Source organism: Meleagris gallopavo, chromosome 6 (assembly GCF_905368555.1).
Source record: "Meleagris gallopavo chromosome 6, MGAL_WU_HG_1.1, whole genome shotgun sequence".
NCBI lineage: Eukaryota > Metazoa > Chordata > Aves > Galliformes > Phasianidae > Meleagris > Meleagris gallopavo.
In genome coordinates, this window is record NC_139409.1 from 29,106,847 (window position 1) to 29,131,514 (window position 24,668).

Here is a 24,668-nt window from a genome sequence, read left to right on the forward strand (position 1 = left end):
GTCTTGTTTCATTTCTGGAGTACAGGTTAATTATTGCATACTAGAAAATAATTTGGCCTGTAACTATTAAGAAAAGAAATGTAAAACTATGAAATCTCTCTTTTCTTTTGAAATTCTACAAAATATTCATAGTATCTTTCTAAATATTATGAATGTTGATCTTGGAGTGGCCAACAGGGACAGTGAGATGATTGTCCCCCTCTACTCTGCTCTTGTGAGTTCTCATCTGGAGTAATGTGTCCAGATCTGGAGCCCCCAGTACAAGAAAGAAAGAGAGCTGTTGGAGAGGGTCCAAAGGAGAGCCACAAAGGGGGCTGGAGCACCTCCCCTATAAAGACAGGCTGAGGGAGCTAAGCTTGTTCAGCCTGAAGAAAAGAAGGCTGTGGAGTGACCTCACTGTAGCTTTTCAGTACTAAAGAGAGCCTACAAACAGGAGGGGAATCAACTCTTTGAAAGGGTAGATAACAGCAGGACAAGGGGAAATGGTTTTAAGTTGAAGGAGGGAAGATTTAGGTTGGATGTCAGGGGGAATTTCTTTACAGAGAGAGTGGTGAGGTGCTGGAACAGGCTGCCCAGAGAGGTTATGGATGCCCCGTCCTTGAAGGTGTTCAAGGCCAGATTGGATGGGGCCCCAGGCAGCCTGGTGTGGTAGGTTAGTGTCCCTGCATGTGGCAGGGGGGTTGGAGATTCATGATTCTTGAGGTCCCTTCCAACCCTGGCCATTCTGTGATTCTGTGATTTTCTCCCTGGTATCCCTTGCTGCAATAGTTGCAGAGTACTGCTTTTTGTCCTGACCACACAGGAAGAAATGAAAGAAGGAAGGCAAGATCTCAATAGTCACAACTTTAATAAGTCAACAGGGAACAAATTGTTTCCTTCTTCTCATTCTTCCTTCCATCTCCCCAGTCTGTGTGCAGAAAGATTTCTCAGCCTTTAAATGTTTTAACTTTTCATTTGTCTTATAGGTATTAATTATATCAACCTAGTGCTATTACCATGGTACCTCAGCACAGAAATTAAGAAAGTATTTGTGGTAGTATTGCCTCTTTTTTGTATATTTTAGGCTTCAGGATGATTTGAGGTTCTCTCCTCAGGTCCATACCCAAAACTGGCTTTAATAAAATCAGTCTCGCTATGGTTGTGCATTCAAATTAAATATCACCTCCACATACGTATTACAATTAATGTGTGTCCTTCCCCTGTATCCCAGTCTGTACCAAAATAGGCATAGTCCTGTCATGATATCAACCAAAAATAAGTCTGTTTCCTTGGATTCATAGTTACACAGTTTTGATTGTGTGATGTTTTCTGCAGAAGACATCAAATTATGTAGTGACAAAGGCCATCCTGATGCCACCCCAAGGTTTAAAGTGTAGTGCAGGTGGGCATGGAAATGCAATGAGAGGTGGAGGTTTGTCATCTCAGAGCATTCAGGGTACTGAGTGACCCAGTGCCGTTCCAGACAAATGAATTTAGGCTGGCCACAGGACAGGGCAATAGCGTGTAATGTACTCCCAGCTGCTTTGCTGGCATTTTTTTTAAGGTGGCACCCCCACTGTCAATTTTGACAATTCATAACAACCATTTACCTACTTCAGTTGAGAATATTAAGGTGTGATTGTGAAGACTCACTAGTTTGGCTACATGTACATAATTTCAGACAAATTACTGAAGCCCTCAAAATGACAGCCTGTCATTTTGCTTACATACATACCCACTAGAAAACTGTGAATGACATTAGAGCAGGACTCAGTTTACCTAAGAAGTGAAGAACTAGCTGGAGGAACTCAATTATTTCAATTGACAGGGATGTTAAGCAACTAAGTTTTTAATTTTAGACACATTACTTTTAGAGAAAAAAGGATAAACATGATCTGAACTGATCAGAAGAGGAAATAATTAGATATTCTTTTGTTAGTGAGGTGCAGAGACTTAATCTGCTCATCTGGAATATGCAGCGGTATCTCTGTCAGAGAGGATAGGCAGCATTTAGCATATCAATATGGTGCCCATAACTAAAGGGAACAATTTAATCAGGCTTTGTCCTATTTTTGTCCTTTTGTGGCACAGAGATGGTCCTGTGCCACAGAACTTGATGTTTAGATTAGTGAGAGGTGGAACTGTACAACTGAGAGACATAGTTCTCTGACACTGCTGCAGGCAGGTCTATTTTAGAAATGTCCCAATCTGCTTTAACTTTCAACAGGGAAGGGTGGAAGCTCAGAGGTGGTAATCTGACAGCTCTGGCACTAAAGCTAATCTTGTCAAGCACAAGATTTGGTTCCTTAGTTGTTATTATTATTATTATTATTTTTAACAGATCGCTTTTCCTTGATAGCAGATCAGATTCAATTTAAACAAAAATACACAACATAGAACAAAGAAAAACGTTGTGAAGCTAATGAACTATCATCAGGTCAATTCTTCAAAGATCTCACTTTGTTCATTTCCTAAATTGCCAAAGCCAGCATTATGCCACTTCCCCCCCCCCATTCCCCCCCCAAAAAAAAACAACAAAACAACAAAAAAAGCCCTCTTATTTTCTGGGCTTATTTGTATGTACATATCTATATATGTATGTTAAGTGTATGGTGGAATAGCATTATATGCAATAGCATTGTATATAAATTCAATTTCTTCAGACTTAATCATGTACACATAGACTTGCTGGAAATTTGGTAAATAAAACAGCATTCACATTCACCTTTAAAAAGTGCACCATGTGTTTATTGATAGGATTTAGCTCTCAAGACAGACAGAAAAGCTCTCTGTAGAAAAAATGCTCATGTGCTACTTGCCTGAATAATCACCAGATTCTAACAGAGCTCCATGGTGTCCTTTGACAGAAAGATAATCTATGTCCAAGAAGAAAGCTGAAATATCATATACTGCTTAAATTGCTCAGGCCAGGTTTTTTTTGTTGTTGTTGTTTTGTTTTGTTTTGTTTTGTTTGTTTGTTTTTTTTTTTTTTTTAATAAAGTTTGAATTTGGCACATAAGACTTATTATTTCTGTAACTGTATACATTTGATTACAAATTGACATACATTGTGTTATCTATTTGCCCATGAACCCCCTGGAAAGTGCAAGATCAAACATAAGATGGCAATTGCACAAGCATTTTCGCACACTAATCCATTAAAAACTAAAACAAATGTCAAGTTAAATTAATTGAGTACTCAGGGCTAGGTCTGCAAGTGCAGTAACATTTTTACAAGCATCTGGTGATATATGCCACGTATCTGAGACTTGAATCTGGACCTAAGTGTTTTATTTATGAGTTTTTTCTAAAAACAAGTTCTAATCCACATCTAATCCATGCTATCCTCCCTCCATTCCCCCTACCAATGATCCACACCTCACCATTTCACTAAGATTTTTAAATCCTTGTGGGTTTTTAATGTGTGCTGTGTGTACCAGAGATTCTGAATGCGTCAGAGGTTTAGGAGGCTGACTGAATCAGACTATTTTGTCAGAAGAGATCATTGTATTCTAGTTTTAGTTTGGCTTCTCTCTGTTATTATTCTCATTTTGAATACAAAGGATTACATTTTTAATACAAATATCACACATTTACTTGACTTTTTGCAAACATTCTGATGAATTGTTGTATGGAAATAGGAGTGGTGCATTTATTTTAACTGTGGCTAAGCACCATCATCAATAACCATGCCAATAACCAAGGAATTCAATTTTTAATTTCTGCTTAGAAAAGTTTTGCTAGTATTTTCAGAGATTTGGTTTTGATTTATAAATTTATATGGTTATATACATAACTTTACATAGTTACCATTATAAATTAGATCACTATTGGCAGATAAGACTTGAAAATGCTATATATCCAGCATATAGTAGGTACAGGTACACTCAGCATTTCTTTTTCTTGTACTGAAAGAGGGTTTGAGGTCAGATTTAATAGCCTCTAAAATTCTTTTTAAAAGTCGCTTTCCATGAATATTATTGCTGATAAATTCTTCTACTGAATTACTCAAACATAGCAGAAAAGCCAATGCCGACTAAATGAATTCCACCTTTTTTTCCAAGCAATAGTTTGTGAAGATCCTGTGAACTATTCATCCCAGCAGGGTCTAAGGATTGCATCCCCTCCACAATTTGTTTGTAAATCACATTGGAAGACAAGAAAGTGAGAAAAATTTATATCCTGAGCAAGCAGTTTAGATTAAAGCTGTTAGAAAAGCCTTTGACAGAACAAGTCTATGATACAGCTGTAAAGTAACAATAAAAATAAAGGAAGTTCTCAGTACATATTTTTCCTAAAGTAGCCCACTGTTCCCTTAAGTGGGATTTATGGAAGAGACGTCAGCCATACAAAATTTTTCTTCTTTGTTCCTTACTGAGAGATGTGGATGACAGGCCATTCATTAGAGACCGTTCCTTGGAGATGATGTGCACACCTTCGCTTCTTTAGTCATGGTGAGATGAAACAGCAGCTGAGAAGCACACCAAGGACCTTTTGCTTCTTAGTGGAAATCACAGAGGTGATGAATGAGCACTACTACATCAGTAGGAGCGGGAAGTGAGAGCTATGAGTGTGGCACCTGGGAAGCTGCACTGCTCATGGTTACAAGCAAAGTGTTCCAAACTTATATGCTGGCATTCCGTGGCACCAGATCTTTCCAAGAACACCAGACTATGCTGGCAGTAAGAGTAAAATGCCACACACACACTTGAGAGGTTGCATTAGGAAAATATTTCATTTCTATTTTCATGCCAGAGAAATTAAAAAAATCAGAGATGGAAACATGTTTGCTCTGGCGTGAGTGAAACATTGTGAGAATGAATTCTTTTAAAATGAAAACAAATGAATTTGCTCTCCAGTACACAGATTTTATTTAATTTTAGTATCACTGAAGAGGTCTGGGTCTCCCTTATTATTCTCTCAGAGGGCTTAACCTGTTCATTTAAATAGCTACAATGTTGTTATCTGCATAGATTATATTATTATACTTCCCTATTTTATAACCATTTATATCAAAGGACAGCATTTTTTTCAGTAGTAGTTTTTCCATATTCCTCTTGAAATATTTCAACAGAAATGCACATTGAATTAAATTCCATCTAAGAATAGTTGAGCCTAACCTCTGCTCTTTAAAGAAAAGGGAAGCAATAACTTTTAACTACTGTGAAGAAGTGCTGCTTTTTACCTATTTACCTGCTATTTTGTGCAGGACATTGTACATATAGCACAAAGTCACCGCTCTCACTGGTCACACTTTTAGTAAGCAGGTGGATGACAGATTGCATTTTTGAGCCATTCTTAGAGAATAAGGAGTGTATCTCTGACAAAGACATGTGGTAACTCTTGGAGGACTTGTTTTCATTTCTATGATAGCAACAACTGTGCAGAGAATAGAGGACATGATGAGAGATGTATTTTTAAATTCCTTTTAGGTATGAAATCAGAATTTCTTTGTGGAAGCTGTATTTGTGTTAAATCACAAATTGTGTGTGATAGAGAAATCAAACTCTAGGATTCTGTGTCAGAATCTATCTCAGAGTTATAGCTTAGGCTCTCTTATATTGCCACTTGGTTACTAGTGAAGATGTATTTAAGATAGCATCAGAGATTACTGTTAGTTATTTGAAGAAGAAAAATAACTCTCACAGACAAGTAAGACATGTGGCATGTAAAATTGCAGGGTTTGTCAGACTGTCATCAGCAAAGCTGGTCAGCAGAACTGTGATGCAGTGTCCATTAAACTGATCCTGAGAGGTTTTTGGAGGAAGAACAACTAAAACAGAGAATGAGGAATGCAGTTTTTCTAGCAGGGGAAAGGACAGGTAAAAAGAAAGACATTTATAAGAATGCTGTATAATTGCTAATGCCATTTCTTTTGCCTCTCCAGATAAAGCAAGATGTGTAACATTTCAAATTTTAGCCACTATGGGGATTTCTAAAAGGTTCTTATGTGTATTCCCTCAGAAGTATTTTGATGTCCTTCCTCTTCATCTTCACACAATGTGAACAAAGTGTAAGGAGTTGTAACTTCCAACTTTATAGCCAGTCTGTTTTAATATGAAACATTCCAGTCCTGAAGTGGTACAGATCAAGCTTTCTACCTGCTTCAACATCTTGGGTGTTTCTTAGATTGTTTTCAGTTTTCAACTTATCATATTGATACTTCTTGCAGGAAACATGCAAACATTCATAATTAGCTGTTTTTTGTTTTTAGGAGGGTTTTTGTTTTGTTTTGTTTTGTTTTGTTTTTGGAGAGCAGGGAATTTCTGTACACTGTGCTTGAAACACAAGTTGCATTCAGACTGGAAAAGTTACCTACATTTCTTTTCACTTAAGTCATTCACTTCCTCTTTAATGCCTCCATATCCACTTCAGGGACAGGTAGCTTAATTTCTATCATCTGTAGCTTTACAGAGTATTAACTTTGCTACACATGCCAATGATTGAGCTATACTAGATGTGCTTGAAAAAAGCCTACACCCTGCACTGCTCATTCAGGAAACTCAGAGTGAAGTAAACCCATATGTTTAAAAGTTTAATGTTCAGATAGGGCTTGTGTTTTCTGGCTCTTGCTGATATCATACCCAATACATATTTGAAGAGCTGCAGTAGTGATAGGATTTTTAATAACAGAATGTATGGCTTGTTCATTCTTTTCTTCTGGCAATGTGATGTTTTGAAAAAACATTCTTTTTATTTTGGTTAGATGTTAGGAGTATCTTCCTGTCCTGTTAATTTTTGAAAGGATTCTTAAAGTAAATTAATCCATGTAATTAAGCAGAAAAAAATGTTTAGTTTCTCTGTTAGAATTAAGTCACAAATGCTGAATTTTCTGCATTTTTTTTTAATATCTAAACATAGAATCAAAAGTGAGATAGATATTTTACTAAATTCTTAGGCTACACCGAAGACCTAGAAAACAAAAATAAGTGTCTATTGAATTTCATCTGATTTTTTAATAGTTTGTGATTTAGAAAAATCACATTTGTCAAGCATATTTTGCAGCAAGATCGACTTTTAGATAAACTTGGTCTATACATGAAAGGGAACCAGAAATCACTCATCTGATATCTTTTCCTCATATGAGATGCAATTATTTCAACTCACATGAATAAAGAAAGGCATGTCTAGGTGGATTTTGCGTAGCTATGTTTCACATACAGCTTGACAATTAGGCCAGATAGTAGCTGTAATTTTAATGGGTTGGCCACATATATCGTATTTCAACAGCAAGTTACAAAGTAAACACTGAATGGTGTTAAAAGGAAATCTCTATTTAAACTCCTGAAATATCTGAGGCAATACATAGCACTAATGGAGATACAAAATGGAGTGGGATGGTATTTTCCAGTCATGACAGTTGAAGTGTTGGCTGTAGGATGAAAGCTTTTCTGAACTTTTTAATAAGCTGTTCTTTACAGGATGTTCCTCAGAAATTCAATCTGAATTTTGCACGAACATGAAACAGAATATGACATCCAAGCTTATAATAATGTACATTTTCAGGGTAATTATATTCATGTCTGTATGTTACTTAACTTATAATATTATAACCCTGTACTAAGATGTGCAGTTTCAGTTGGCTACCTTTGGCTTTGAAAGTTTACATTTTGTTATATGCATCACGCCCAAGAGATCAGCTAAAGTATCCTAAATTTCCCGTGCACATTTAAGTTGTCATTTTTGAAAATTGCTCAGGAAATTCTGTTTTTTGTTTTTTTGGTTGCCCATTCAGTCCAGGTACAATTAGCAGTGGTTCCAATAGTCTGAGCAAAATTGTGCATGGAAGATATTTGGCCTTATTGTCCTCGCTCAGTCTCCTCACACTCAGCTGAAAGCAGAACATGATAAATGCCATATCTCAGCCAATACTCTGTGTTCAGAGGTTGGAGAAATTGCTGTCTCATGTGTCAGAGCAGACAACTGTCTTGAAGGGTGGGTACTCTCAAGCTGTGGTTACATTTTTAACTTAATCGGCCTTCCTGGAAATGAATCATAGTCCCTTTGAGGATGCAGGCTCTTGTTCATGCCCTGGTTTACCTAGCAACTGCCACTGAATCATCTTCATCAGCCACTCCTTCATGTTATCCTTAATTTGTTAGCCATAAAAATGGCAAGACAATACTCCTTCCCAGACCTCTTGTTAGTATTTCTTTATTTTAAAGTACTGTACTGTATTTTTCAAACTTTATTATGGCTTAATTAAATTGATTTAACCAATGACCTCTACTTATTTATTTCCTTACTTGTTTTAAAAGTAAAAATTGATTTCACAATTGCTTTAATGTAGCAGAGAGAAAACCTGGAGTTCTACCTAATTTTAAATATGTCATGATTTTTTTTTTACTATTTGATTTCTTTGTTTCTTGCTGTACTTTCGTAAGTTACCTACTGATTCCTGTTTTACTCTAATACCAACAAACATAATAAATCAACACATATCAAGCTAATGATGCTTAATTGTGCAATATTTTGAGATTCTTGATTGAGAACATAATGTGCTCTTATTTTTATTCTGAATTTTGCAATGCATGAAGCCCACGTATTCAGGCCTACTGTGAACAAGAGCTATTTTCATTAGATCCGCTTTGTGCACACAAATTTGATCAAAATTATAGAAAACTCAAGTCCAGTAAACTGAAAAATAAAATTGTTTTAGTCGCTTGAAATATAATATTGTTGTAACAGTAATGGTGAAAACATTTGGCAAGTGTAGAGAAGATCAAACTACTTTCTGTTTCAAATGACTTATCAGAGAATTTCTCAGAACCTCCACAGTTGAGGAGCAGTTGCATCCATTTTCAAACTCTTAATTTCTTCTTTTATTTCTTTTTTTTTTTTTTCCCTATATTTCTTTTTAAGGAAATTAGGAACAGAAGCTGATGGTTCAAACTGAAAACATGTCTCAGTGTAGTTGGAAGTTGTCCAAATAGCATCTGTCACAGTATTTTGTCTATCCCTAAACATTTTTCTTTTCATGATAAATTTGTGCAGTATGATACAACCAAATGCACTTCTCATGGAGCATCAAGGAAGTCTGGCTGCCTCTTTAGATAATTTTTTCAGACTGTTTCACACCATCACATCAGCTTGGCATAATATCATAGAAAGGATATGCAACATTTCATCTATACTTCGGTGCTTGTTTCAGCAAATCAATAGTTGCTAAAAATAGATGTAATAAGTAAAATGTTGGGACTCTCATTGAAGCTGTAAAGCAGAGCTGCTTAGCTGTATTTACAAGATTTTCTTTATATTTTGTATTTGAAATATCTTTATAGTGTTTTATCTTTATATAATATTCATGAAAAGTTTTACAGTGACATTTTCTTGTTTAGCATGCATGCATGAGTGAGAATTTTTTCTGCTTTAACCAACAACACTTACTGTTATTAAGTGAGACCTATAACCTTTCAGTCAAAACTCAGCCATCCATCAAAACTTGAAATATATCATTTGAATTCCATTTTATTTTTTTGTCCATGACAAGACTAACTAGCGAAATTAATAAGCAGTGATTTCAATCATTTAAAAATGATATCTGCCTGGGTCAGAAAGATGAGAGATCTTACTACTTCTTTTAAAACCACATAATGATCCAGTCCACCAGCCAGTTTCTGGTGGCACATTTTTTTGGGATGGCGGTGCTGATGGCAGTGGGATGCCATGTTCCTTACCAGCAGCCCTGTCCCCACCAGCACGAGGGAGGACTCAGCACAAGGCGGCTGCTGGCTGGTGAGCAGGACCAGGCCCGGCCAATGTAACACTGTTTGTAATAAGAAATCTAAACAGGGAATGGCAGCGAGGCATGACAGGAATGTGTTTCCATTGGAGAAGCCCGTGCAGAGAAAAAGCATAAGCAAAGCCATGTCCAGAAGGCCTTTCAACTGGCCCGGATGGAAGACTGATGTTATTGTACATGGGCTGTCACGCTGCCAGCCCTCCCTCATGGGTTTGTTTTCTCTCATGCTCTCCTTCTCCCTCTCCCTCTCCCTCTTTCCTCTGCCCTCCTCTTGGGGCTGGCTGTTTGCTCAGGTGGACAGTGACACCGTTTGGAACGAGCTGCACTCGGCCGGGGCGGCACGTATGGCAGTGGGCTGTGTCATCGAGCTGGCAGCCCGCGTGGCCTCCAGGGAGCTGAAGGTGAGGTCCGGGCCACGCGGTGGGTGGGAGGCAGGGAGGGCAGGGGGCTGAAGGCAGACCTTGTTTGCCTGCTCTGCTCTGCTGGGCCATGGAAGGAGAACTGAGATGATGACCACCAAGATGTGGCAGCCCTAGTGGCTACTTGAAGCTGCTGGTGGGACTCACCAGGATCTATTTTGCCCTTGGTGCTCTGAAATAGCGTTGTTCTCTTCAGAGTGCAGAGTTCTACAGCCCGAGCTGAAGTTACTCTTTGTGTGCATGTAGCTGACAATTTGCTGTGGATCTGCCTTTTGAGGTGATTTGTTTTAAATATGACTTAGTCACATGCATGACATCAAGATACCACCCAGAGTGGGGAGAGGCAATCAGTGGGTGAGCAGGTTGTGGGGGAAGAAGGATGCTGTTGATCAGGAGAGTAATGATCCAGAATACTCCTTCCGTGTGGCAGCTCCACGCTGACTGCCCCTCTTTGTTCTTTCAGGCTGCCTCCTTGTCCCTATCTCCTTTCTGTATGATCTGCAAAGAATGATGTACGAAATCCAAATTAACCCCAGTCTAAACAATTTATAAAAGTTCCAGACCTGACAGACTTTGACATTTTATTTGGTATTTTAACAGCCCCATTTAAAGGTACACCATATGCAGCCTGAATACAGTCTTGCCCCAATAAACATTGTTGGAGCTAACATGTCTCCTTAATGAAACTGATTGTGCTCTTTCCAGTCTAAACACTAATGGATTCAGTCCTGTTTCCCAAGTCAAGATACAAATAAATATTTTAGAATTAGCATTATACAATGATTTTTTAAAATTCCAATATGTAATGAAACTTGGGGATTTGCTTCCTCTATATGTCTCATTTCAGTCAAAATATATTAGCTACGTATCAGATGAGGGTTACATATGTTTATGCGTATTTATAAATAGAATATATATGTATGTAAAAGGGCATTCAGTTGAAACACAGTGATATATCCCTGATCCAATCGAACATGATTATTAAACTTTTCTGTTCAGATACTAAAATCATTAGGCAGGTGCTGCACCAAACCCGTATAAATTTTGAAATCTCAGATCCCTTCAGGAGGGGGTATATCAGTATGGGACCTTGTTATGTACCTTCTTTGATTATAGGGATATCATCCCCATTAAACTTTCTTAACTCACTTGGATTCAAAACACAGCTCATAGCAAATTATTTCCCCTCAATGGCACTAATGAAAATTTTTAGCCAATTTTTACAGTTTGTGACTGTAGGGCATATGACAATCTTTAAGATGATATACAGCAAGTTTTGATTAAAATTAAGAGATGTGCTCGAGATGTAGTTGGCATAAGCAGGACTGGAGCAGAATCTTTACTGCTTATCTCTGTGCCTTTGTGGTGTCTTTCCACAGTATGAATGCTCTTGATTGCTTATCTGTGTGAGGGACAGCTGAAACAAATCAAACATCACCCACTGCGAGACCTTGCTACTGGAGTTGCAACAATTTCTAAATAAATACTTTAAATTTAATACTAATTTGTTGTGTACTGCAAAAATATTGTTGGACCTGAATAGAATCTTTGTCTGCAGTGGTGAGAACTCGAATAGTCTTATTCATCTTCCAATTGAGAAAGAGAAAAGATATGCCAAGTAGTTGCTTTACCCCAAATCGTCAGGAAAAAAGGACTAGAAAAGGTCTGCTGTGCAAGTGAGTTGGATATACTCATGCTATTCTGGGCATACTCATACCATTCCTAATGGGTATTTATCTATCCTGCTCCTATACTTCCAGCATGAAACACAATGATTTAGGTGACTCTCTGAACTAACAATCCATATGTGTTATTTATAATTTACAGTGAAAGAAACCCATGGAAAAGTTATTAAGGACTAGTCAACTGACAGCACTGATACTAACATGAGTTATTTTGACAGAGTCCTATGTTTGCTTTTTCACTGCATATAAACCTGAGTTTTGCTCAGACAAGATGGCAACATCATATGGCAAATTGCATTAAGGATTTTTCTTCAGTATATTCTGGAACTTTGTACATGGTGTCCAGGTTGAAATTTTAGTTAGCTGTCAGATTTTAGCTTCACAGATGTTCTAATCTATTTCTAGGATAATTTTAAATGTTACTTTTCCATCTTGCTGCTACTTTTTTGTCTAGAAATAGCACAGATCATCTATTTTTAGTACAAGACTCTTTAGCATACTTGTGAAGATCTGAGGGGAAATAAGTGAAGACTCTGCTTCCATGCACATTCATTCAGAAAATATGCATGTGAGGCAACCTTCTGGAGCACTGAGTGGGAGGATAAAGCTGCGATGGGAATCTGCAAAGATCTGCCACATCTTCAGAATCTTTGGATGACAAAAAATGCCTTCCAGTATTGTGTGTAAACTGTAATAGCTCTGCAGCATGTAAACAGCAAGATGACAGCAGCAGAGAAACGTGCTGTTAGTTTTTCCCTGGAAGTTTATTGCCATACATTGTTATCAGACGGTGCGCTGTCAGTTTTTTGTCATCTTAAGAAGAAAAGTAAATTATGAGACAGGATAACACAGACTTGGTCTGAAATCCCAGAGTTCCCTGAGAAGTGCTCCACATCCTGCAGTTCACAACATCAGACTTAAAATGCACAGCAGGAACTTAGCACAAGGCAAGACTTCAAACAGCAGCAGAAGAGGCAGTGGATTATCTCTCTGCTCACTGCACTGTAGAATGAGATCCAACATGAATGCTTTCCTCTGAAACAGCCATGGCAAAATTGGGTAACCTTACAGTAAAACTTTCTAGTGTAAACAGAGTCTGAGTAAAGAAGCCTCAGGAATGAGAAACTGATTAGTTCATTTAAAAACTGCTGTTTTGATGTAAGAACTTTCAAATTTGTCAGTGTAGTTGTGTATAAGCTGCCCAAATGTTTCTTACAGCTAGATGTATCTATCTATCTATCTATCTATCTATCTATCTACCTATCTATATTTTAGAAGACTAATAAGAATTTCCTAAAATAAAAATGAAATAGTATTTTATTTTGTGGATATATATGCAGTCAAATTTAAATAAACAAAAAGAGCTTACAATATTGGAGCAAAACATACTCTCAACCAAGATTATAGAAAGTAACAAACATAAACTGCTCTGTATTGACTCGTGTAAGACATTAAGGTCCATTTCAGGAAAGAGGACTTCCCCTTACTCCACAGTCTCTGCTGATGTATAGCTAAGAAAAAGAGTGAGGCTACTGTATGGGAACTGCTGAATCACAGCCTGATCTGCTGATTGATCACCTGAGGCAAGAACTGAGTCAGCCATGGGAGCACAGGTGAAGGCAATTCAGCTGTGTGACCAGAAGGGGTGGAGCCTGACTGCTCCTCTCCTAGACCCCATTTAAGCGCTGACTGCCACAGGGAAAGGATCTCTTTCTGGAGATTGCTCTCTTTGGTGTTTTTTTTTTTTTTCTGTGTGTCTAGGATACAGGTGAGTATTTAATTTATTTTTGATTGTCTATTTTCACCGCAATAATTTTTCTAGTTACAGAACCTGTAACATATCTGCATAACCATGCCGCTCTGTTATTTGTGTATTTGTTGTGTGTACAGACTACAAAATCAATTATGAATGTATACAGAACAATTGAGGGATTTACTGAACACTCAGATGTGAGTCAAACTCATACTCAAGGCAAATATTCTGAATTTTCTGCGAGTACTAGGCCCATTTTCTCTTCTTAAAACTGCAATATTTTGTTAATTTAATTTGGTGAGCGTTCAACAACTTATCTAAACAGAGTTGGAGTTCTTCTCACTGTAGTTCAAACCCCTTGAAAGACATCAGCTTCCATTAATCTCCCTGACTACTGGGAAAAATATCAATGACAGTGCTAAGGGCATAAAACACCTTTAAATGAAGGTGGCTTGTTCCTTCTCTGGGGAGTTTTAATTCTGGATTGTTTTTATTTATTTACATCATGTTGGTAAAACTGCCCAAAATAAAAGAAAATCAAGATTTAGGAAGCTTATTCAGTATTATGATGAACTTGATTAAGTTCAACTGAATACAGCTCTAAGATATTGTTTAAGAGAATAAATTCATTTTTTGTGAGTTTGTTTGTATTGGCAGTATTGCTATATGATGATATGAGCTTAAAGACTGCATCAAGATTGTCTTTTTTTTCAAACTTTTTCAAAGGGTATATCTAATAAAACCCACTCTATGCTATTGGAAATAAATTTCCATTAGAATGGGCAACTCATTTCTGAAATGATTTTCTCCAGTCTCAGATATCCTCATTCAGTACTACTATAAACTGGAATTAAGCATAGTACCCATAATAAGGATTATTCTGTAGTTTACTTTGTATATCCTTTAGGTATGTCAACACTGGTAATGGCAACACCCTTTTCTGTGATAGAAAGCACTTAAGTATCATAAGTTTTTAATATGACAAATTTGAGAAAGAAGAGACCTCCACAGCAAACTATCAAGCTCTGGTAGATGTATGGTTGCTCTCTAGTTTTAAGAAACTTTGAATGAATTAAAAAGCAATTTTGGAATAACTACGTAAATAAATAAAATGGAAGTTGAAAGAGAGCTTGCATTCACTTCAGATGAATTAAGAGAAGCCCTTTCTCATCCTTATATATGTGTGCATACAAGTGCAAGCACATGCCATGTGTAGAGTTGCCCTGTTGGTAGTCAGGGATCATTTAACATGAAATGAGTTTCCTCCAAACCAGAATATGATATATTCCTGGGATGGGTCATTCTGATACATCTGGTTGAATCAATACCAGAATAAATCTCACATGTTTGGCTGCTGAGATTCTTCTGTCATCTGCAGAGTCGTTCCCAGATAACTAAACTGAACCTGAAATTCTCATTCCAAATGCACTCTTTTCAAGGTCTTTGTCCCATAAGGCTTTGGATAAATCATTCTAAAATTGTGCTAATGTAGTGAATAAGCTAGATAACTTTAACTAATACAACTGCCCCCAACTCTTAATTTTCTACTCTTGAAAGTATTTATATAAAAATAATCATTCCTTTTTTGAAACTGTGCAGCACTTATTAGAACAGAAATTCTAGAGACATAACAAGCAAAATGGGCTGAAAACAAATGTCTTCCTGGTCCTACAATGTGCTTACTCCAGTAATATTTCAGGCCAGCAAATTTTCCCTGCCTCCTGGAACAACAACAAATGCCACATAACTCTACTGGTTACCTACAGAAATCTCCTTTCCTGGGAAGTGCCTTGTGCTCAGGCAGCCCAAGGATAACTCTCCTTATACAGGCTCTGCCCTACCCTCATTTCTACCTCTTTGTCACACCCTTTGCCCTGTAACACTTTCCCTCTGAGTAATGTGTAGCATTTCCACAAAAGGAAAGCTTTTTTTTCTGCAGTCTAGGCTCAATATTATTAACAATATCTGATGTGTAATAAATAGTAAATGTTTTATTTTGCTAGTGTTAGAGATATTATTGATAAAAGATGTCAAAATTACCAATAAAGTCTTAGATAGAACTTTATTTCTTTGATTTTGCAAGTTACAGAATTACAAAGTTTTATATGGAACCATCTCCCAGCAATTATGGTTATATTTATATCTGAATGACTATTATTATTTCATATAGCAGTACAGCTTTAGTTATATGTGGTGTGCAGTCTATCTCCATGACCACTCTGTTTTTAAAAATGTTTGTCTGCCTTTCCCAGTGTGGTTAGCATTCTCTTTGGCTTAAGAGGCTGTCACAGTTGCATACATGTTAGTCTGTGAGTACTAACTTTTCATGTATATTCTCCAATACTATTCTCTTGGACCTTCAAAAATGCGGACAGGGAACTCTCTGTTTCTGTCACGCAGCTAAATGTTTAACGTTCACTTTTGTGTTCATGATTTCTACTAGCTTCCTCTGCAAGACAAAATGGTATTCCCTTATGTCCATTATTGTTTTCTTGGCAAATACATATACTGCTAACACTGCTCTGCTAAATCACGGGTTCTTGTTCACTGCATTCGTAGACCCCAGGGTCAGATACTGGCTCCTGCTCTGGCAGTATGAATAGCTTGTAAAATTGTCCTAAAGAGGTACCTGAGGATTGCCTCATTCTTTCACCACTCTTATTCTTACTCTCCCTGCTGGATGGTGTAGCTTGGGGTCGTGTTACAGCAGAGGTGACCTGGCAAGAATATGGTTACCATTTTCAGGGTACCACTTGAAGAGGTTCTTTGTTGGCAGCTGTGACTGAAAGCAGGCCTGATGTTTGTTATTGTAGGAGTTAACTGAGTCAGAAGCAGAAACAAGGTTAAAGATGGCACTAAGGCCACTTCAGGGTTTGCACTTTGTAAAGTATACTCCATGGAGCACCTTTTAAATTTAAAGAAATAGGACTTCTTCTGATTTTTATAATGACAATATACATATATATATATAACATAAGGCATATTAATTCTGTCAGAAGTGGATACATTTATGTATAATAACTAAACTCATTTCTACGAAGAAATGAACTGTTAGTTTTAGTCATTTGCTTCTGATTCTAAAACCTAACCTGTACAGAATCAGAATTGCTCAGGTTGGGAAAGACCTTCAAGATCATCAAGTCCAACCTCAACCTAACCATACTACCGTAACCCTTACAACCCACTGCTAAATCACGTCCCTGAGCATCACACCCTGTCTTTGTGCATACCTGAAAAACACTGTGGACATCGTGCAGTATGCAAGCAGCAAACATCAAAATGCATTCAGCTTTTATTTTGTTCTACAGCATCTGTGTACTTTCTACCCAGGAAAGCTTTTCCTCAGATTCCATTTACTGAATTTACATGAATTCTGGAATTGTAGATACAAAAACAGCAATACTGTCCATCAGCCACCTGTAGGCCCAGGGACAGCCGTGCTTAAAGCTATGAACCCTTTGCAGGAGGAAGCTGCAAGGCACAGAGCTTGCATAATGCAGAGTAGTTTTACCCTGCTTGCCAATTCCCATTACTAATGCAGCTCAGATAACCATGAAGTATCATCCAAAAGGGCAGTGCTGCTCAGCGTTTGTATGGAGTCATCTCAGCTCTGCATTAGAAGGCCAGGAGCATCTGTAAATCTCTTAAGCACTGACATTGGATCAGGACATATGGCAATTGACAGGCCCTCAGTGGAGATGCAATCTGAAGGGTTCATTTGCTGCTGCTGCTTTTTTCTCTTGCTGAGCTGCTGTGAGAATATATTTAAGGCAAGTAGCCTTGCTCCACTCTGATGGCCTGTCTGGCTTTTTATGTGAGGAGAGTGGTAATTTCATAGTGATCTTTCAAGGTTTGTCCTCTGTATTTAAGAGCTTTGACTGTGAAGAGAACAGGAAAATATAATCTTCTTATTATCACTAAAGGCATCAGTTAATCCTGCTGCAGAAGGTATGATTTGCTGATTAGAAGGAAAAAACTCTTCTGCATGGAAATACATATCACCAACCAATGGAAACTCCATGTTCCTCAAATGCTTATCTGCATCTGATAAATTCCAAATCACTTCCTAGTTAATACAGAATCCCCCACAGAGCATAGCAAAAATAAAAATTTTCCATTAAAAACAAAGGAATGTCTAAGAATGCCATTTTTGAGTGCTGTTAATTTTAAGACCTAAGGGCTAGGTATTTTAAGGGACTGAGCCGTGTAAAAATAAGAGATCCTGACATCTGATTTTGGGTGTAGAGCTTTTAGCATTGTTCTGAGTTAGCTATCTGTTCTCTGTATGAAATAAGCAGAGGTTCCTGAGAAAGCTGTCCTTAACGTATATAACTGCAGTCAACTAGTGTATGGAAAAGAGTACTGCTCAGAAATTTCTCATCCCTAAGGATTACACTTGCCTATTTTCCTGACAGCTTCTTTTCCAAAGGTACATGGCTGGGAAATGCTAAGGATAATCACGTAATGGCTGAGACTGGAAATGTCTCTGGAGGTCATCTGGCCTCCAGAGTTTAAGGTTGAAGCCAGTATCCACTGCTTCTCAGCAGTGCCTGGACTACAAGCCTGGTTGGTGGCTATTGGTGCACTTGGAATTTGGGCAGACCAAGATCTCCCTTTCCAGACAGGGGAAGAGTCCCCACGCCTTGCTACAGTCACTATATGTTACCCCAGGGAAAAAGAACCCTAGCTTTACTTTTATCTCCTTTTGTCATAGAAATACCAAAAGAACTCTGCTGTAGATGGTAAGTCTCAAACTCTGAAGTAACCTACTGTGTTATGGTGATGTTTTGAATACTAATGTTGGAAAGGTTCAGGCAGTGATGTAGTAGATACCCAAGCATGATGTAGTGCAAAGTTTTAACGCAACACCATCCAGGAAAGAAACAACTGTACCACTAAGGGAAACAAGGCTACAGTATGGGGATGTACACCTCTATTCACTGGAAAATGAGCATCCAACTACTTCTCTGGGGTCACAAAAGACAGTGGAAAAAGAGCAGTACTTTTTCTCAGGATTTTTCTTTTTTAAGATTCATCTAAGATGGTCTATCTGCAATAGATCTTCTATGTTAATTGAATTTCAACAGGATTCCTTTTGTTCCTTGTTCAAATAGATACAGATTTTGGCATGTATCTGTTTAGGCTTTACTCTTTATCCTCAGATTTTACTAAAGGTAAGTATATAATGACATAGACATGAATTCTGTTTCTAATGTTCATGTCTGTCAGTCAGTTTAATGTTCTGTCTACCTATAAAGGCATCTGTATCCTGTTATAAATAAGGCTTTGTACAAAAACACTTTGAATTCATGTGTATTGGCTTCATTTTCAACATATTCCTCTGTGTTCGTCTTTTATCTTTAAAGCAAATTTTTGTCTTTCCATCTACTGTCCTGATCTCACTGTCTGGTATTTAAATATTGACCAACTAAATGAATTAATGTTCTACTGTGCTAATACATGATGAGCTCATGAATAGCTTGAAAAAAGAAGAAACAAAGTGTTTCATCAATTACTTGAAAGACTGTTAATACTGTGTGTTGACTAGTTCTCAGTGTTTGTTATAATTTCATTACGTTAAGTGCTATATCCATAAGATACTGTTCTCGTGTGAATACTGAACTTATTGTAATGTTATACAAATAAACAACAAAAGCAACAACAAGAAAACACCATATAAATGGTCACAACAGTAGTGGAAATGTCCTGAGTGCTCATGGAGAACTGGAATAACTAAATTGAGATCTGATTGCAGAAAATTAGCTATCTACGACAAAACAATATTTCCAAACAATCTTGTCAAAATAAGGAAACAGTAATGAGAAGCCTGTAGTGTAAGTGTCATGTTAAAAGGAGAAGGGTCATTTTTTTTTTTTTCTTTCTGTATGTTCCCCCAAGAAATCCTGCCAGAGATAATCATTTATATTGATCTCTCGGGAGTGCTGATAAGCTTAGAAATAATGAGCTGTGGGCAGCTTTAATCCTTGTGTGGATTTTCTTTCAAACTCACAAATACTGAGAAAACAAAATACAGGTAGCATGAAGCTTTCTTTCCAGAAATGCCCTCTTCTGGGTATTCTTTCCCATATTCATCTGTACATTTATGCAAGGAATGTACTTGGTCTTTCATAAACCTAGAAGAAATTTATTTATAGAATTGTTCTCTAAGTCATATTTTGTGTGAAAAGGAAATTCAAAAAAGCAATTAAGCATCAGTGCTTTATCTAAGAGCATAAAGCTGGTTTGATTCTGAAGACTAATGCAATCCATGATGCCTTTTCTATTGATGCTGTTTGATCTATAGACAATTTATCCTCCAGGAATGCTTGCCTACATATGAACATATGTATTTATTCTATCTTTAGTTTCTTTGCCTTTTTCTTCTTGAAGTGAGGACATCTAATTAAAAATAAGGCATGATATAAAATCCCATGGATTCTTTCAGTGGTGACCAGCAGAATCACTCTTTACATAAAGTACAGTGCGAACAGAGTACATAAGTTTGCTGTAGTCTGATAGAAGTTTGGCCAGGGCTGCGCAAAACTTTGCAACTGCTGCTTAGATAGCCTGTTAGTAACTTTTTATAAAGCAATGCCAGTGAAACCACATAGGTAGATAATTGTGCAGAGACTCACACATCTATGCGAGTGAAAGTTCAGAAATTATATTCATTTCGTATGAGTATAGACTGAAACACTGACACTTAACTAGCTTAAGTATATAACTGTTGTAATACTGATGATTAGAATATAGAAATATTCCATCCTTTCCGTTCCTTCCTACCTGAAAATATAGCGTTCAGACTTGCAGTCTTCCACACACGCATAGCATTTTCATGAGACTATTTGAAAATACAAGTTTGGCTGATACAATCACGTGCAGATTTTAGCTTTGTATTTTGGTATATGTGTTAATTGTCACTATTTTGATGTCAAATATATAGCTCAATAAAGAGATCAGCTATTTGGGGTAGTTGAAATAAAGAGTAAATTTGTTGAAGGTGTTACTCTTGAGTCCGTTGTAGGAGAAATTTGATGAGATAAATCCTCCCTTTAATCTAATGTGGCTACAGTGGCAAAAAAAATTCCTTCGTCATCATTGTTCCTAGTGTTTCCATCTGTGAAAGTTTTTATGCAATTTCAGACTGTGTTAGAAATTGACTTTAAGTGTTAAACTTGTTAGCCTGGCAGGTTCTCAAGTTTAATTTATAGAATGCAGAAATATGGGATGTTCATTGCTGTTCTTTTTCTACTGATAGGAATTGCATGTGCATGAGTCTGAATGTATCATTTTGTCCATATGGAATGTAGGGTCAACAATGAATAATCTTTTAAAATATTTTAAAATGCATACTTCTACCTACTTTCAGTTTGAAGAGTCTCTATTTAGAGCAATGTAAGATTATACAAATTTATATCAAGAATATATTGTTTCTCTGCTTCCTTTTAAATCTGAATTCTAGGTAGCTTTGATGACAACAGCTTTCTGATCCTGCCTTTTCCTGCTCTCTAGGTCATGTTGTTTGTGTGTGTATATGTATGCTTGTGTGCATATTTATATAAGTTTATATACCCCTATTCTCAAATGTGTTATGTCTGGCACTACTGTGAAAGTGTTATTGAATAGAAAAAAGTGCTCAAGCCTCAAATAGATTTCAGTCCAGTCTGTCTGCTGCCCTGTTTTGCACTGAGTCAAACATTTTTATTTTTTTTTAAGCTGATAATTGAAAACCTATCTTGTTCTTACAGAATGGTTTTGCTGTTGTAAGACCCCCAGGCCATCATGCTGAAGAATCAACAGCCATGTAAGTACCAGGGAATATTGCCCATCTTGGAGCACTAAGGTTACTGGCAATCACCTGTGTTGTGCACGTCTCTGTAGATCTGTAATTGTTAGCAGATGACTGAAAAGGCTTTCTAGGTGCTCCCAGAAGCAGATTTATGGCCTCAGAGATCATATAGCATTTTTTTTAAATGCTCTGAACATTATTTATAGCGGTTTTCCTGACTGATTTGCTTTCTTATTTCTGTTCTTCTCTATTCCACAGGGGGTTCTGCTTTTTTAATTCGATTGCAATTACTGCCAAATACTTGAGAGACAAGCTAAATATAGGCAAGATATTGATTGTTGATCTGGTATGTATTCTTGACAAGCATCACATTTTCTGCACATCTAGATAAAAAGATAATGAATTTTTATTTATGTCAGACTTGCCTGCTTTTAATACCTACATGTAATAAAGGTGTGCATTTCCTCTGATTTTGGGAACTCATTAAAGCCAGGATGGCAGTACTGAAACCATAAACATCTATGTTTCACTTTAATGGTGTTAACTGCAATTTAATGAGAAGAAGGCACAGATCAGGGCAACTTTTATGGTCCTTAAATGAATTGATACTTCCACTGTTAAAATAACCCTACAGAACCCAAGTTTACTTCTCCCTACAGAATACAAACTTTAAATAGTCTGATGTGCTTTGAGGAATGCTGCTGCTTTGGTAACAAAATTGGCCATTTCTCCCAGCTAGCAATGATTCAACTTGTTGTGTATTTTCAATATTATTAAATAAATCAACAGGTCATTTCTTCTAAGAAGTTTGCAATTCATGTTTGCCGGCTTTTGATGGTTCCCTTAAGGAAAGCTATGTGATTAAAAATCCACTTCATAGGATTAGTCTTGTATTCTAATAGGAGGTGTTCATCCACAATGCTTAATAGTTTTAACAAATGGATTATTTAAATGCAGATGACATTTGGCATGTTGTCTATATTATTTTTGTGAATAATGAATTGGAGCTCTGCCTTGCACTGAAAGGATCAGTCCGATGCACAGCCCAAGGAAAGTTGAATGCTGATTTATGAGCACCATTTTTGTTTTCTTATAGTTCATGAGAAGGTGTAATAGGGTGTCTGACAAAGCATAGACAGGAAATGAACCTTGGCATCAAAACCTAACCTGTTACATCTGCACTTAATTAATTTTTGCAGGTGATAAAAGATTTAAAGACAAAATATGTTAAAGGGTTTTTGAAGTGTAGCGCTTAATAGCCTAAATCTTGTTCATATCTGCACTCATAATTAAATCTTATTGTGAAGTCACGGCCTAACCATCTAGCACTTTTGTTCAGTTAAATATCCATACTGGTTGCTGAAGAGAGCCAGAGAAGGGGAGTGTGAGAGAAAGAGTAGCAAGGGAAAAAATGAGTCGTAAAGTGTGTGTGTGTGTGTGTGTGTGTGTGGGTAATTTTTATATTCTTAGGATGCTTTTTAAAATATGTATCATCATTCTACTATCACTTAGGAATTTATTTAAAACCTACAAGAAACCAGTATTTGTTAAAAAAAAAAAAATCACTGTTTACTGTATCCATTCACTGACTTGAATCTTGCAGTTCATTGGGTTTTACTGCTATAAATGCTATCCAAAAATGAACTGTGTTTACTATTGATATTAAAAAAGAAAATACTCAAAGTTTGAATTTTGTTAATGTTTCTAAGTTTTTCTTGTTTTATTTTTACTGTAAGTGTTACATTCACGTAGTCAAGAGAAGAAATCAGTTCAATTTGACCTGTGCAACCAATAAGCACTTAGGAATTCAGCTTCAATTTTTCAAAGCAAGGTTAAATGTGCAAATTATTACCTGTGCAGATGATTACTTGTGAGGTTTCTTATGCTTACCCAGAAAAGTGGATAGGGAATGTTCAGCCTCTCTCTGACTCTATTCCATTGGCCAGAGTATCTCAGCTGGTGAAAGCGGAGAAATATATGGCTGATACAGATTGCATCTGCTCCAGGAATGAAGTAATCCAGTCCCTAGCCTGCTCCATGGTCATTGCAATGATGCGCAGAAATTCAGATGGAAAATTTCTTACGTACATGAGAGCTACAGATAATTCTCAATCCAAACTGAATGATTGAATAACATTAATGGTAATGTCTCTATGTCCACCAACAAAATTTGGGCATCTGAAAGAAATAATGGAGTTGCAAATATTAGATTTGAAATTGACCTTTGAGATTATATTTTGATAGTGACTAGCTCGGCAAGACCCCATCCTGGTTGGCAGCTATGCATATTACTACAATTTAAGTGTTAAAAAGTAATGTTCAGTCTGACATGCTAAATACAATTCTAGTTAAAAATGGACTATAGTCTTCATGGTCTCTATATGTTCATACAGAAATTCTTAAGTTTACAATTTTTAATCTTTCTTTTATTTCTTTTCTACACAAAAATAAAAGGTCTCTCTGTCATGTTTTCTTTCCTTATTTCATCTTTTGAATAAATCTTAATATTTGAACTGACCTATGTATCCTGAACTCATTTGATCTACTAAGAGCAGAATTTGAATGTGTTTACCACGTGATAACATCCATGGTCTTAAGCAATGCATTTCGTTGTCTAAACTGAGAAGTTGCTGCTCCTGAAAACAGAGTAACCCTCAGTGAAATTAAAGTTTAGACTAAAAAGCTAGCCCTGAGATTTTAATACTACTAATAAAGATCTATCTGGCCATTAAATTTGTTTTCTTGTTTGAAAACCATTATAGCAAGAATATATCCTAAGTATGCTTGGAAAAGGACTAATTAAAATCACAAAATGAAGTACTCCTACATTTTTAAGCATAATGTCTGCAGAAATATCTATATTGCCACCATTGCTCCTCAGATTCTTATTGAATTCCCGGTCCTAATATCATCCATACCCATTTATATACTAGCAAGATCTGGGTCTGTTTTGGAGAAAAACAAATAATTCTGTCCCAGATGAAAACTGAATATGTTTCTGGGATTAGGCTACAACCCACATTTGACTTCATTTGCCTACTAATACTACTCTGGCTGCCTTCTACCCTCCAACACCATCACACCAATATGTGCTGCCTTGCACCCCAAAAAAACAGTTTCGCTGTGACTTTATCCTCATGTTTTTTTGTGTTTTTTTTTCAACAACTTTCAACTGAGAGAAAAGCTAATCATCACAATGTTAACCCCAGTAAGTCCTAGAGGAGACCAAATCAAAATTAATGCAGTATGGATAAGACTCAGTCTACGCAGAAAGCCTTGAGCAGTGTGTGTGGGAAGTGTG

The 24,668-nt window shown here is 36.9% G+C and overlaps 1 protein-coding gene across 2 annotated transcripts in view; it reads left to right on the forward strand.

Annotated features, from left to right (window-relative positions):
- HDAC9 (histone deacetylase 9) overlaps positions 1–24,668 on the forward strand; it is a 465,688-nt gene that overhangs the window by 348,089 nt on the left and 92,931 nt on the right. For both annotated transcript variants that reach the window (XM_019616457.3, XM_031553921.2), the window contains 3 exons: positions 10,015–10,122; positions 21,327–21,382; positions 21,626–21,713. In XM_019616457.3, coding sequence (XP_019472002.2) covers positions 10,015–10,122; positions 21,327–21,382; positions 21,626–21,713 — 252 coding nt within the window. The remainder of the gene's footprint in view (positions 1–10,014; positions 10,123–21,326; positions 21,383–21,625; positions 21,714–24,668) is intronic.